Source organism: Megalobrama amblycephala, linkage group LG10, assembly GCF_018812025.1.
Source record: "Megalobrama amblycephala isolate DHTTF-2021 linkage group LG10, ASM1881202v1, whole genome shotgun sequence".
Classification (NCBI taxonomy): domain Eukaryota; kingdom Metazoa; phylum Chordata; class Actinopteri; order Cypriniformes; family Xenocyprididae; genus Megalobrama; species Megalobrama amblycephala.
In genome coordinates, this window is record NC_063053.1 from 17,748,123 (window position 1) to 17,763,169 (window position 15,047).

General features: G+C 37.2%; 1 protein-coding gene across 5 annotated transcripts in view; it reads right to left on the reverse strand.

The window, feature by feature from the left end:
• smap1 (small ArfGAP 1) overlaps positions 1-14,046 on the reverse strand; it is a 142,612-nt gene extending 128,566 nt beyond the window's left edge. For all 5 annotated transcript variants that reach the window (XM_048205030.1, XM_048205029.1, XM_048205028.1 and 2 more), the window contains exon 1: positions 13,724-14,046. In XM_048205030.1, coding sequence (XP_048060987.1) covers positions 13,724-13,841 — 118 coding nt within the window. In that variant the 5' untranslated portion in view covers positions 13,842-14,046. The remainder of the gene's footprint in view (positions 1-13,723) is intronic.
• Between the last annotated feature and the right edge of the window lie 1,001 nt (positions 14,047-15,047).

Genomic DNA, 15,047 nt, shown 5'->3' on the forward strand with positions numbered 1-15,047 from the left:
CTCAAACTCCATTGTTTCCTCCTTCTTATATAAATTTCCGAAGAACAGGCAAATCTCTTACGTAACAGTCGGGGTGTACGCCCGCAATATTTGCATATGCCAGCCCATGTTCATGGCATTACACAAGGGCAGCCAGTATTAACGTCTGGATGTGCACAGCTGAATCAACAGACTAGGTAAGCAAGAACAACAGAAAAATGGCAGATGGAGTGATAATAACTGACATGATCCATGATATCATGATATTTTTAGTGATATTTGTAAACTGTCTTTCTAAATGTTTCGTTAGCATGTTGCTAATGTACTGTTAAATGTGGTTAAAGTTACCATCGTTTCTTACTGTATTCACAGAGACAAGAGCTGTCACTATTTTCATTTTTAAACACTTGCAGTCTGTATAATTCATAAACACAACTTCATTCTTTATAAATCTCTCCAACAGTGTAGCTTTAGACGTTAGCCACGGAACACTATCAAACTCATTCAGAATCAAATGTAAACATCCAAATAAATACAATACTCACATAATCCGATGTATGCATGCAGCATGCATGGCGAACACTTTGTAAAGATCCATTTTGATGGTTATATTAGCTGTGTGAACTTTGTTTATGCTGTTCAAGGCAAGCGCGAGCTCCGTGGGCGGAGAGCACGAGAATTTAAAGGGGCCGCAGCCTGAATCGGGGCATTTCTAATTATGCCTCAAAATAGGCAGTTAAAAAAATTAATTAAAAAAAAATCTATGGGGTATTTTGAGCTGAAACTTCACAGACACATTCAGGGGACACCTTAGACTTATATTACATCTTGTAAAAAAAAAGTTCGATGGAACCTTTAAATCCATTCCCTGAAATTCCACAGATTTCTTTTCATAATCAAAAATGTAAAAATAGGCAGATTCCAAAACCCTGCAAAACAAGTCTAGGACCAAAGGACTAAAAGGACCAAAGGTCTAAAGGCACTTCATGATTTGTCTGTCAGTAATTACTTGGGTCATAATTCATACACAAATGACATCATCTCTTTTCCAATTATTACGAAGGTTAGCATGTTTAGACACAGCCTAAGCATGAACGACTCCTCAGCGTGTTCGCCAGAAGCTGAGAATCCAGCCCAAAGGAAAGAAAGCTGCTGCTATTGCAGGCATTTCTAGAATGCACCCACAGAGATAGTGATCATGCTGCACATCATTCTTGACACAGAAAGGAAAAGACTCAGCATTGTTTAACGTAGCAGGGGAAATCCTTCTGATGTGTAGAAATGCTATGGCGAGGTCAGATACTGCCTGGAATAAAGGGTTGCCTAAACAACATACTACATTAATATCCACTGGTATTAGGACTGTCAATCAATTAAAAACTAATCAAATTACATGATATTTCAATTAATTACATATCAGCATTTGCTGATACTATTGTTTAAAGGTTTGAGGCCAGAGGTTTTTTTTTTACGTTTTTGAAAGAAGTCTCTTATGCTGGCTGTATTTATTTGATCAAATATAAAGTAATATTGAGAAATATTATTACTAGGGGTGTAACGATACCCTCAAGTCACAATTCAATACATATCACGAAATACATATGAACTAACAAAATGATATTGTGATGATCCAAGACATATGGTAAAAGGTTAACAAAAAATGTTACTGTTGATTAAAATACTAAATTTGGTATTACATTAGGGGTGGAAATGAATAGGCTTGGAGCTGGTGCTGGTAACCCAATGCACAGGACAATGGTGACAACAAAATAAAAATATTCATGATTCTGAATATGAATATGCTTGCAATCTGTCACTGACTAGATATATTTAAAATAATGAAGGCCACTTTTTACTGGTAACATAAGATGTTTGACATTATCAGGACCAACAAATATTCCCCCATTGCATTATTATTCATTATATTAAAAATTATATATAGCAGTTTAATGTCATACTGACACTAAAACTCCGTAAACTTGAAATTTTTCCTCACACAGTAATTTTCATTTTGGGTGAACTATACACACTACATAATAGTGGTTAAACGGATCGTTGTTGATCCGTGATCCGTAAGGACCAAGCCCCATGGTTCGGCATGCATGTGATTAACGGATCGATAAAAGTTTATCATTTGCACGTGTTTTGTCTTGCTAGTTTACACATTAAATGGCTATAAAACCATTCCAGCGCTAGAAGAGGCAAAAGAGGATTTAATTCAGTATCGCACGCAGCACTGTTATCGGTGCGCACAGACGCACACACAAGGCGTTTCAGATAGCTCGCAAAATCCAAATTGATTTCTCTTTCGCGTCCTCAATGCACTTGGATGGACACATAGTCATACACGCATTATGTCAGTCAAAATACCCCTCTCTATTCTCGTAAATATTCGGTTATGTCTTAATTGAACTAGGTGAGAATTCTATCAGATGTGTGTGTGCATGGGGTCTTATGCTGTGTTCACACCAGACGCGACTTGCGCGAATAAATCGCGCTATTCGCGCGTAGTTGGACGCTTGAACATTTTGAGTTTACTCGCTTCATTCGCGCGTGACATTCGCTTCATTCGCGCGTTAAAATCCCTTCACAACAGACGCGAATTCGCGTCATGAGAGGGGCTCTCCCGCTCCTTTATGTGTCCCAGACTCTCCCACTGCTTTCTGCACACTTCCTCTGAATAAACACAACTTGTCAGTGGGGAAATAATTGTAAATTACAGCGAATAAGATCAATTGGTCGTCTTTAGTTGGCTTGTAGTCTTAATATATATATATATATATATATATATATATATATAGCTCTAATTGAGTAAAGACCGTTTTTTACAACTTATCAGATTGTCCGACCTCCTCATTCACTTTCTTTCAAACACGATCCTTTTTATTTCTGTTTCTATAAATGTATAAAGATGTACAGCGACAATGATTTTGTCCTCCATTGTTGTTTCGAAATTCTGCCTCAGCTCGCTACGTCACGTCACTACTAAAGCAAGCTCCTGATTGGTTAACGCGGCGCGGAAATTCGGCAAAGTTCAGATTTTTCAACTTGCGCCATTCGCGCGAATCACTCAATTCGCGCCGCGTCATTCGCGCGAATCGCGTCATTCGCGCCGCTTCATTCGCGCGAATCGCGCCGCAGGATGTCAATTCGCGTCTTTGCATTGACTTAACATGTAAATCACTCGCGCTTACCGCTTCATTCGCGTCCGGTGTGAACGCACCATTACTCTTAAAGTGACAGCAACCTAAAAATACCTGTTATGTAAATCAAACAACAAAACACAGCTTTAACGAAGATTAATCTATATTAAATTTATACAGTGAACTGTGCCATTTTACATTTAATTATTACATTTCTGTACAGGAAATTAATACTACAGTTAGACCTTATACTTTATTTGTAACTTTATGATGTATTTATCTATGCTTGTAATTAGTGTACACTATTTGTTCTTTTTAGTCTGTTCACTTGCCTTTAATAATGTTTTAGGCTAGTATTTTCTGCTGTGGTATCAGAGTAGTTAAAGTGGGCTAAGTAATAAATGCAAAGTTACCCCCCACCCCCCAATTTTTTTTTTTTTTTTTTTGTGCCGATCCGAAAAATGATCCAATCAGTGACTTAATAACCTTGATATGATCCGAACCTTGAGTTTTGTGATCCATTACCACTACTACATAGTCACTAGTATCCACGATACATATTGTTGCATTTCTTTAATTTTTGGATTTTCAACATCATTACTCCAGTCTTAAATGTCACACAATCCTTCAGAAATCATTCTAATATGCCGATTTGCTTCTAAAAAAACATTTATATCCGCGCAAGATAATAAAACCATCCGCGATCGATAAACTAGTCGTTTCATACCTGCTCGTTATGTGTGCGTCAGAACTGTTTACTCCCGCTGACATTCCCACAGGCGCTGCATTTTGCAGAGTCACTAGGCGGCGCTGTTGCGCGTTCTACAAGCTCGCGCGCTTCAGTCTGCTTCAAAGTGATTCTCAATCAATGAAAAGCGCAGATTTATGCCAAGCGATTGCTAATGAACTCAAGTTAATGAATTATTACAAAGTCTACTTTATGGCCTTTATATAAAATGTTTTAGACGATTGTAAGAATCTGAAGGATCAGCCTGCAATAGTACAGACATTTCAAAATAAGAGTACCTGTGTATTTCGGGCTTGTTTATAATTAAAAGTCACACGCTAAGTTTTTTCTTTTTCTTTTGGGCATTATTGCTATTTTGGTTACACAATAAATTGTATTTAATTTGATTTCCATTTAATTCATAGTAAATTATTGTAGTCTCCCCCACAGGAACAAAAGACTAAGAACATTATTTGACACATATATTATTCATTCTATAAATTTTACTAGTAAAATCTCTGTCCCATTCACTGTATATGACAGCAAAGGAGAACATAGGAAAAGGTGAACCATTTAATTGCTGTAATTTTGCATAATTTACAATGCATAATATTAGTATGTAATTAAATGTAATATGCTATATAATTAAAATTAATTTCAATAAATAAAAAACTGTTAAAAACCACACATTATTTGTTTGTCACATGTAGTAGACCATTTTTGTGCCGTGGGTAATAGGAGGATTTTTCACTCGGCTACCACCGCAAGTATATTTCAAACCTGTGGGAAGCACTGTTCTATTTTTTTAGGATTCTTTTCAGTATGTCTTTAATGTTACTTTTGTTCTTGCTGAGTAAAAAGGGTTAATTAAAAAAAAATTACTACAAACTTTTGAATTGCTGTTGTAATTGTTTGTTTTCTTTTCATATCAATTAACATAAGCCTATGCTTCCACTCCACAGTAACCCATTTTCCAATCAAATTTAATCCGTCTGTGGTATTTTAGGGGCCAGCTGACGTTTTTGGATGCCTCTCAGACCCCTGGATTCTGTTCCATTTTATTGTGCTCTCAAGGGTTTTTGAACTAAAAACATGAGCAGTGTGAATGACTCCTTACTCATTCTGTGCTACTGCTCTTGGTAAGTGTTGTTTGGTGAGTCGTGTTAGCTGTAGTAGCAGCTGGGACCCACTCAGATGGGCAAAAACATGAAGATCAGATGTCAACGCTGATATTCACAAATAATGTACAGGTTCACATGTGATTAATTGCATTTTTATTGCAGTTTTTTTTTAAATCACAATTAATCACATTCAACTGACATCCCTAATATTTTTACTCTCAAGTTTTTCAAACACACGCTCTCTCTTAATAAAAAGGAGAATCTAATGACCAAAACACACAAAGATGCTGACGCAGACTTTCAGCAGTTCTTATCTCTGTGAGTGACAGTGTGAAAGAGAACACACATGAGGAAGCACCAGAGCACATTTCCTGTCTGTGGCGTGTGCATATGCAGAGGAAGTAAAAGATGGGGAGACTATCAAATAGACACCTCTCTCAACACTCTCCAGTTGCCAGACACAATGCAAAACCAATACAGCACACACATACACCTCTATCAGCACTTGAAGCAGGAAGGACACACACACACACACACACACACACACACACACACTTCAGTACTCTCTGCTGTCTTCTGTCTTGAGGCCTGCAGTTATGATTGGATCATTACTCATTACTAGAACTGCCCAGAGGCATTCCCAGAATCTGTGCCCACAGAGTTTCTCAAAAAAAGCTTGTGTGAGCACACTCATTGCTTGCTGGTTGATGGCTGTAGCTAAGTACATATAATAATGTGTATAAATTGTTTTTCCATTGGCTAATTTGACTATGACAATCTGTGGGATTTGATGTACCTAACCACAATAACATCTGACTGATAATTAACAGTACATATGATCACTAATTGTGAGGTAGCTAAAATACAACATGCCTATTAATGCCATGACACCTACTAATCACATCACCCACTACATCTGCTTAACTACTGGTGTAAGACGTAATGATTGGAGTCTGCCTTTCACCCAGCATGCAAAGCAAAGCAAGATGCACTGTAGGGAAAAAACAGGATTCAACTGGCAAAGTGGGCAAAACTAACAGTGGTTAATAATGAAGATTCATAAAGCTTCTGAGCTTTATGAATCTTTTGTTTCGAATGAGTGATTTGGATCTCCTATCAAACGGCTAAACTGCTGAAATCACGTGACTTTGGCACTCCGATTCACTGATTCGATTCGTAAAGCTCTGAAGCAGTGTTTTGAACTCGGCCCATATAGATATTGTTGAAAAGTCATTTTTTTGGCACACAAAAAGTATTCTTGTCACTTTATAATATTAAGATAGAACCACTGAACTCACATTAACCGTTTCAAAAATGTTTTTAGTACCTTTATGGATCTTGAGAGGTGCAGTAACATTTCTGGCAATGAAGGCCTCGCGCCGAGCAATCAGATTTCATCAACAATATCTTAATTTGTGTTCCGAAGATGAACAAAGGTCTTACGGCTGTAGAACGACATGAGAGTGAGTAATAAATGACATTATTTTCATTTTTGGGTGAACTAACCCTTTAAGCAACTAACTGAAATGAAATGTGTTTAGGTTGATTACTAAATTATTAAAACTAAAACTGAGATAAATTAAAATTAATAGAAATAAAAAGCTAAATAGAAATATTTCAATTAATAAAACTGAAAATATAAAAATAAAGGCTATTCAATTTTTTTTTTTAAATATTAATAAATGCTATAGGCTAATTGTACATAAACACTGGCATGGAACAGAGGTTATGAAAGACATGCCCTTTTTACATAAAAATTTGTTAATTACAATCTTCTGTGTCCTCAGTTTAACCATTCAGACTGCCTTAAATGTTTATGACTGAAATATTATTAGTATTGCATGTTATAATAATAACAATAATAAAAAGAAGAAATGTATTCATTAAAATAGTATTATAAAATATTATCATGCAAAATTTATTAAGGCCACATCAGAAGCAATGCCTATATTCATGACAAAGTCAAAAGTATTTCAATTTTTTTTTTTTTTTTTACAATTTCATTTCAATACATTGTTTACAACAATTTTGTCTTAAAAACAATCAATATACAAAAACATACATATATAACAATGACAACAATAGTAATACTTATATAGAATCTTTCAATTGAACGTATGACAGAAATTATAAAATTATTCCAAGAGAAACCTTTTTTAAAATGTCCATTAATATTTTTATATTGTCTAATATCATTTAAAAATGGACATTCTATTCAAATATATTTAACACAAGAAATTCTTACACAAATCTATCATGCAAAATAATAATATATATTAAATTGATATTTATGTTATTATTATTAATAATAATAATAATAATAATAATAATAATAATAATATCTGGCCTCAAAAACAACAGGGTGAATGGAAAGTGAAGACTAAAGAAAAATATTTAAAACATGTCAAATGTGATTACTATAAATAATTGTCATAATACCAATTTAAAAAAATTAAAATAAATAAATAAATAAACCTTTATACCTTCTAACAGACTGAGCAGCCAATAAAGATTAGAATGCATGACCTCAATGACAGAAGCCCTCGCCCCACAGCACAAATGTAGGTGACCTACCGAAAAATAGAGCCTGTTCTTATCGCCAGACAACAGGCATGTCACATGAGTCTCTGTGTGTGACTCACAGGTGCCCCAAGCTCCAAAGATGGGTGTATCTATACGCTCTGCAGCTGGGGCAAACCGCTTTCACTAAGTGTAAATAAGCAAACACATGAATGCAAAAAAACACACAAAAAAAAAACACAAAGACTGAACGCATGTGTGTATGACATTCAGGCTAACACAAAATCTGCACAAACAAAGCAAATATGACCTTAAACAGGTTGGGTTCATTCTCCAGCGGTGTTCTGCATGTCGGTGACAGCGGGCACAGTGGCATCAGGCAGCGAGAGAGCAGCACCGCACAAAGTAAATAAAAGCCTCTGGACACACTGTGCCCAGCCATGTCTGACCGATCCCTACTATTCTGTCATATCTAATCACATCCATGGCTAGAAGCAGCAGCAGCTCCTGCAGGGCCACACTCACCACATCTACTGCACTCCATATATTTCCTCTCCTACTTTACTTGACAAAGCAGAAGTTCATGGCAGTCTCTCACTTCTACAACCATGTGGAGTCAAATGTTGCAATGGCACAAACAAATGGGGGAAAAAAAGCTGCAATGTGCACATGTCTTAAAAATAATTCTAATATTACTCCAGCCAGCCATACTAGGAAGAACAGCCTATGGGGACTGCGCTTCACCACACAAGACTAGTTTAAAGAGATTGTTTCGACTATAAAAGTCTTTGGGTTTGTTCAGAATATCTTTTCTTGTCATACAGTCATACAGGGGTGGAACATGTAGATAAATAATGATAGAATATTCATTTTTGGGTGAACTATCCCTTTATAGGTGCAGTAAGTAATTTCTGAGAAACACTTGATATTTGAAATCACCCCCAACAAGCCTTTTCATTGCTCCGCCTCAAGATGAACAAACACGCAATGCAAGAGTAGATATCCGTTTATCATAGCTGAAGCTAAGCAAAATAATGCTTTGCAAAAATAAAATGAAGATGATGAACAAATGACAAGTACAAAGAACAAAAAATGAACAGTACAAAAGAGTATATACAAGCAAGAGCTGGTTGTTAGTCGCCAGCAGCACACAAGCTACAGAGAGACAAAAACACTCAAAGTTGTCCTGATACTACAGCTAAGATTACAACAACAGCATTTCTTGGTTCTGTGAAACATATAGCAAAACCAGTGTTACTCATGTATGGCGGAGAAACAACGCGTCCTGTTTCAGGGGACACGCGCCGTCAAACTGCAACAAAAGTGATTGCCTACTTGTCGCCATCACTGCTGAGGCTTCTCTGACAACGTACATGACAAGCTGCTTCTTCTTCAGCTTTTGCCTTGATACTCAACATGACCACAGACACTGCCTACTAGCGGTCTGTATGTTGCATGTCGACACGGTCAACGACACAGAAGTATAATTAAAAATCATCACGTAGCCTATGGCGCAGAGGCTCTGGTGTAGGACAGACGCAGAAGTATAAATAAGTTGGCCTGTCGAGTGATCCAACATGAAATGGCATTTGCAACCCATTTTAATCCCATAATGTGCCATATTTCTGAATGAAGTCAAAAAATGACTTGGGAGTTGATTTTACCACTTAGCAGTTAAATATGTGTTGAAAAGAGGGCATTCCACATATCAATGCAAATCCTAATAGCCTGCACAGCCTAGGTGATGTTAGCCAAACAAAAAAGTGAATTCGGAGGCAGAGCAAGTTAATAAACTTTGAAGAAAAATTTACAAAAACTAAATTTTTCACCTGGAAATATGTTCGCAGATAAATCGCACCAATAAGACCAAGAAAGTGTATTAAAGATATAGTTCAGCGAAAAATGAAACTTCATCACATACTCATGCACTATTCGACACCATTTTGTAGAATGAATGGTGAGCAGTGTGTTCACACTGAAAATTCCAAAAAGAATAAGTGCAGTTTAAATAATCCAGTGTGGAATGTTGTACACTAAATGCTCTCAACTGTCACAGCTTTTCGTTCATACCAGAGGGGGAGGGGCCATCAGACTCTGATACTGGATGACAAAATAACTATAAAAGCACAGGCTTAATTTGCGGGTGGGACATGTCCCCACCACCTTTTGCCAGGGTCGATACTGTCCCCACCACCTTTTGAAACATCTCGCGGTACGGATGTATCTAATACAAAACAAACGTCTCTAGTTGATTAGCAATTCGTTCGTTTGCGTTAAATAATACGTTTTTGAAATCATGTTGCTCATTGCTGCTATTAGTGGCGCAACAGTGCTTCGATCTACGCTGTTGCGGAGACTCTCTATTCGTTCCGATGAAATCACAAAACAAAATGCACATAAACGTGTCCCTGCTCTTGATATACAATTATTGATGAACATCTTTGGTTTTAATGAGAAAAAAGTAAAACAAATTATAAGAGGGCAGATTAGAACCCTGAATCTCTGGCACGGCGAACAAAAATTTTACCGCTAGTCCATCAGGACAATCTAACATTAGTCAATAAATACATGGATCCACGCCTAATGTAAATGCTCTCGAGACTAACAATATAGTAGTACAGTAGATATAAGGATGAACCTATCATATAAAAAATGAGGTCTATGTCAATAAATTGTGCATTTATTATTGTAATAATACAATTACAATATACCAAAACACACACATTCCTCCTGTCCCACCCACTTTTTAAAACAAAGTTACGTCACTGTTTAAAATCATACACTAGATTGTAGTGTAAATAGTTATTAGTGCATAGTGTGTCATTTAGGACGCTTCAATGGTTTTTGTCCATACAATGGAAGTCAGTGGTCTACGTTCTTCAAAATACCTTCTTTTATGTTCCATGGAAGAAAGAAAGTCATACAGGTTTGGAAAGACAAGAGGGTGAGTAAATGATGGAAGAATTTTCATTTTTGAGTGAGGTGGTAGTTTTTGATTTCATGTTGACTTCCCTCTAGGCTGTCATTCATAAGCTAATGAAGCTGCAAAACTCCACCCATTAACGCTAGCATTGTGTAAGAGAGAGTAAAAGAGAGGCAGAAAGAGGCCAGGCAATATGAGCAGTGAGGTGTGGCTGCACTTAAAGACACCGGAGAGCTCAGAGTGGATGAAACTGGTCTGGTTAAGACGAAAGCTGAGAGGGGAGCTTGAGAAGCTGCTGGCCTGCGACATCACCGCAGAGCCGAAGACTGCCTTCTGCCTAAATATTCTCACATGCTCTGGAGATAATGGACCTTGATGGGAAGGCAGAAGAGGGTTTATAACAGACAAGACGACGGAAATGGAAAAGATGGAAAATAGTGTTATCATCCAGTGTTTTGTTGGTGGACTATGATGAAACCTAGACCAAAGAGCACCTTTACTTCACAATCCACCCAGGATGCACTTTCTACAATTAAAAATGTTTTTAAAAAACATGTACCATGCAACTGAGAGGAAATGAGAATGCATTCTGTTCTCAATGTTACAGATACAACTGCATACAGCTACACCAAAGTGACAATAAAGGACCTGCTTGCAACTTTGTGACAACATTTATTCTAACAATGATGTATTCATGTCATGATGGAAAAGGAAACAGCAACAGATCATTTTGGATTATTGAACAAGAAATAAAAAATGTAGGGCGAGACCTGGTTCTATGTGGGTTGTTGATTGGATTTTGAGATGTGGGCATTATAGGAGCGGGTTTAAGAGAAATAAATGATCAGAGCAGCCTAACATTTGTCATTTTCACTGGAATATCTAGTTATGACATTATGATTGAACATTATGAGGTCAAAATATTTTAAAATAATGAAACATATGCACGGGTGAATTGTTCACAATAAGATTTATAACACCCATTTAGAAAATATATAATAAGTAGGGGTGTAACGATACGCTCAGGTCACGATACGATACGTATCTCGATACGGAGTTCACGATACGATACGTATCACGATATTTTGAACAAAATGAAACTGAAATTCAAACAAGATTTATTAAAAAAACATGAACAAATTTCAATAATTTTCCTTGTTGTACATACAAGATCACATTTCAATAAAATAAATAAATATAAAATTTTAATAAAAACCTTCTGTATTCAAATTAACAGTTGAATAGGGCTGTCTGTCACTGAAAAAAAATGTTAAATTTAACATGAACTTAGAATTATGAATAGGGGCCGTTCACATATCGCGTCTAAAAACGCGTGGAAGGCGCGGCCGCACCGCTTCTCCTTCTTTCCAAAGCGCTTGCGCTCCCGTGGCGTCGGTCGTTGCTATGCAACCATGAACTGAGCTCTCTAAGAGGATCAGGATGTTTCTGCAAAGGATAAATGATTTCTAGCCCTTGCATTAGTTTTACTACGAGATATATTGATGGAGATAAGATATAAAAACCACCATGTACAGCTATGATCAGCTGTTCGGCTGAGCTTTTAAAGTTTTGTTACGGAAAGGCCATAGCTGATCGGTTGATTCTTGTCACACGACCTGCGGTGCGCTTGCGGCATTCTGAGAAGTTGAGAATTGCACGCGCGTCGCGACCGCGTTGATCCCTTTATGAGCGCGCCTGCCGCGCGGCTACATTTGAAAATAATAACTGACTTGCACGCGGAAAAGACGCAATATGTGAACGGCCCCACAGAACTTCTTAAAGCAAAGCATCGCAAGCGTCTTTTGCTTTTCTGTGAGCACAGCCGTTGCTGTGCACTGCGGTGAAAGAAAGCCACGACGTTTCTCACGCGACCATGCAAGAGACTGACATGAGAAACGTTTAAACCTGCTTGCAAGATTCAATGTGTGCCCGAAACACTTACTGAACTAGAGAGCTGATTGAGACACACCATCTACGATAAATCGTTACACCCCTAATACTTATAGTAATTTAAAAATGTGGTAGCATTGGATCTGGACAGGAAGGATAACTCTGGGAGTTGGAAGGGGTGTGTCGCGATTCTGCCTTCTCACATCGCGATACAGGTTCGTGGACCTGCGTATCGCGATTTCGGTTTCATATCGCATATCGTTACAGCCCTAATAATAAGAAAGCAGAATTATAATAGAAAATTAGAAAATCATTGCATTTCAAATCTGACCATAATTTCCATCTTCTTCAACATACTTCACACATTAAAGTTGACATCAAACGGAAGTTGCAATAGTCTTTTCTTCCCTATTGTGACGTATATCTGAGTGCAAGGACTTGTCGAACGAGGAAAAAAAAAAAAAAAAGGAGGCAAAACTTGATTTTGTCCATCTAAAAATGTATTTGATTTTTGAGGTTATCGTAAAAGTTATTTTGATTAAAGGTTACAAGGGCACATGAATTTAAAAAAAATGTAATGATATCTGCACGGATAAATAATTTATAATAAATACTGCAATATTCCAAAAAAAAATTAAATTATCCATTTTGCATTCATGGTAACTTTATATTACTAAAATAAAATAACCTTCCCCGTTAGCACCAAGAAAATGTACTGATATATTTATGACTATTTCAAGTGAACAGTCCTAAACTAAAACAGAGATCACCCACTTGAACAGCTGTTATGGTTAGTCACCTGGTTACAATCTGAAGAAAAGACATTGATAGGACAAGGAACTAAAACTGCTTTCACTTGTGCTTAATGGTAAAGTATCACTTTTGGCTGCACAGTCCCTGTGGACACACAATAGGGTAGTATGCACTGTACTAAAGTGAAGCATTATGAAACAGGTGGATATTTGGAACAGTGTCATCTGTATCATCATCATCCAAGCCGGTACACATATATAGGTTAATCTCTCCAATATAGCACCACCTGACAACGAAACGTCAGGCTGACAGTATCAGACCTGCTGATTAGTTCAACTCCAGACTGGTTTTCCATTCATGCATTAGTAATGGTTTTGGTCAAGGACGCATGGCTGAATAGTGATTCGCCGGATATAAGCCCACTGACTGAGCTGTCAACCTAAACAGGGTCTGGGCATCATTCAATTCAAATGCAATACGCTGTCAAAACAGGCAGCTCAGTAGGTTTGACAAACAGATATGGCTTTTTTTTCTCCCGGTGACTCAGGACCGTGAGGCATGAGAAACCTGAACGGGCTGTTCAGAGACACTCCTGCCGCGTACAGGTGATCAAAACATCGAACGCGAGTTTTTAAGAATAGTGGAAGTGATTTTTAGATCATCTCACCTTTGGCTTCGCAGTCGGCGCAGTATTTGTTATCATCCTCTCTCAGCATTTTGGACAGAATGGCCTGATGCTGCTCGTTCAGTTTCTGAGCCTTTTCCCTCTCCGATCGCGTCGTCATTTTGGCCCGTTTTCTGTCAGCGTCTCTGGATAAAATCACCGGTCTTTCCCCCGATTCACTCTGTTCAGTTGGATCGTTATAAATGGAAGACCATCCCCTGTGAAATGAAACTATGATGGGCTCACGGCAACAGAGCGGCGACTGGGTTGAGACTGAGCGGCGGAATATGGCCGATTGGAGGAACTGACCGGAAGCGGAAACGGAGACGAAGTGAAAATTATTAAAATAGATTTAAAATATAGTGAATGGGAAACCGGGAGACGATTTAATCAAATTTAAGTGATATATATTATTTTTATATAATTTTAAAAGTCAGACCTATGCTTTGTGAAATCCAAATGTTGAGGCCACTTTGACTTTTGCGTCATTGCTGACGTATGTGTGTGTGTGGAAGGTAGGGTAGCCGGTTTGACGCCAAATGTGGTGTTATGATTATGTTCAAATCATAGCTAAGGTAACGTGGAATGTTGCCATTTGTTTAAAACCTGATAAATAGACTGTATAAAAAGCTTTTGCCGAAGTAAACTAAACTGGGTGACATTAAAGGCTTGCAATCCCTGTTTGCGAAAGCATGTCTAAATTTTAAACCCTGACAAACTTTAAATAGAGTAATACAATTATTACAAATTAAAGAATAACACTAAATTCTTAAACCATGCCAATTTCTAACAACAAACTATAAATAAACATCAAATTTATCTAGATAATATGTATCAAATAAAAAATAAATTGAAAAAATATTGTCAAAATTGTATCATTGCTGTATAGTTTTAATATTTAAATACAATCTAAAGATCTTTAATATGGTACAGGCCCAAATCCCTATTTTAAGGGGAGTACAGGCTTTCAATATGCTAAAACAAAATAGCTATTTTTCATGCTGTTGTATGATAGTTTATCTATAGGCCTCTCAACAAAAGTCTAGTATAAGTGTCTCTCTTTTAATAAAAACACATGGGACAGCAAAATAGCAAAGTATAATATTTGCTGAATGTGCCTTCTAGAATTATCCCCTGCAATATATCAGCCAAACTACCACTGATCAGTTTTGTAGTGTTTGCAGTTATTTGTAGATGTTAATTTAAACGCTGATCTCTCCCAGCCTCACTGTTGTGTCCTGATAATGTTTTAACCCCTCTCTGCTTAAAGGCTGATATGGTACTGCCTAGCTGTAACAATTCATGTGCAGATACATAGGGAAACTAT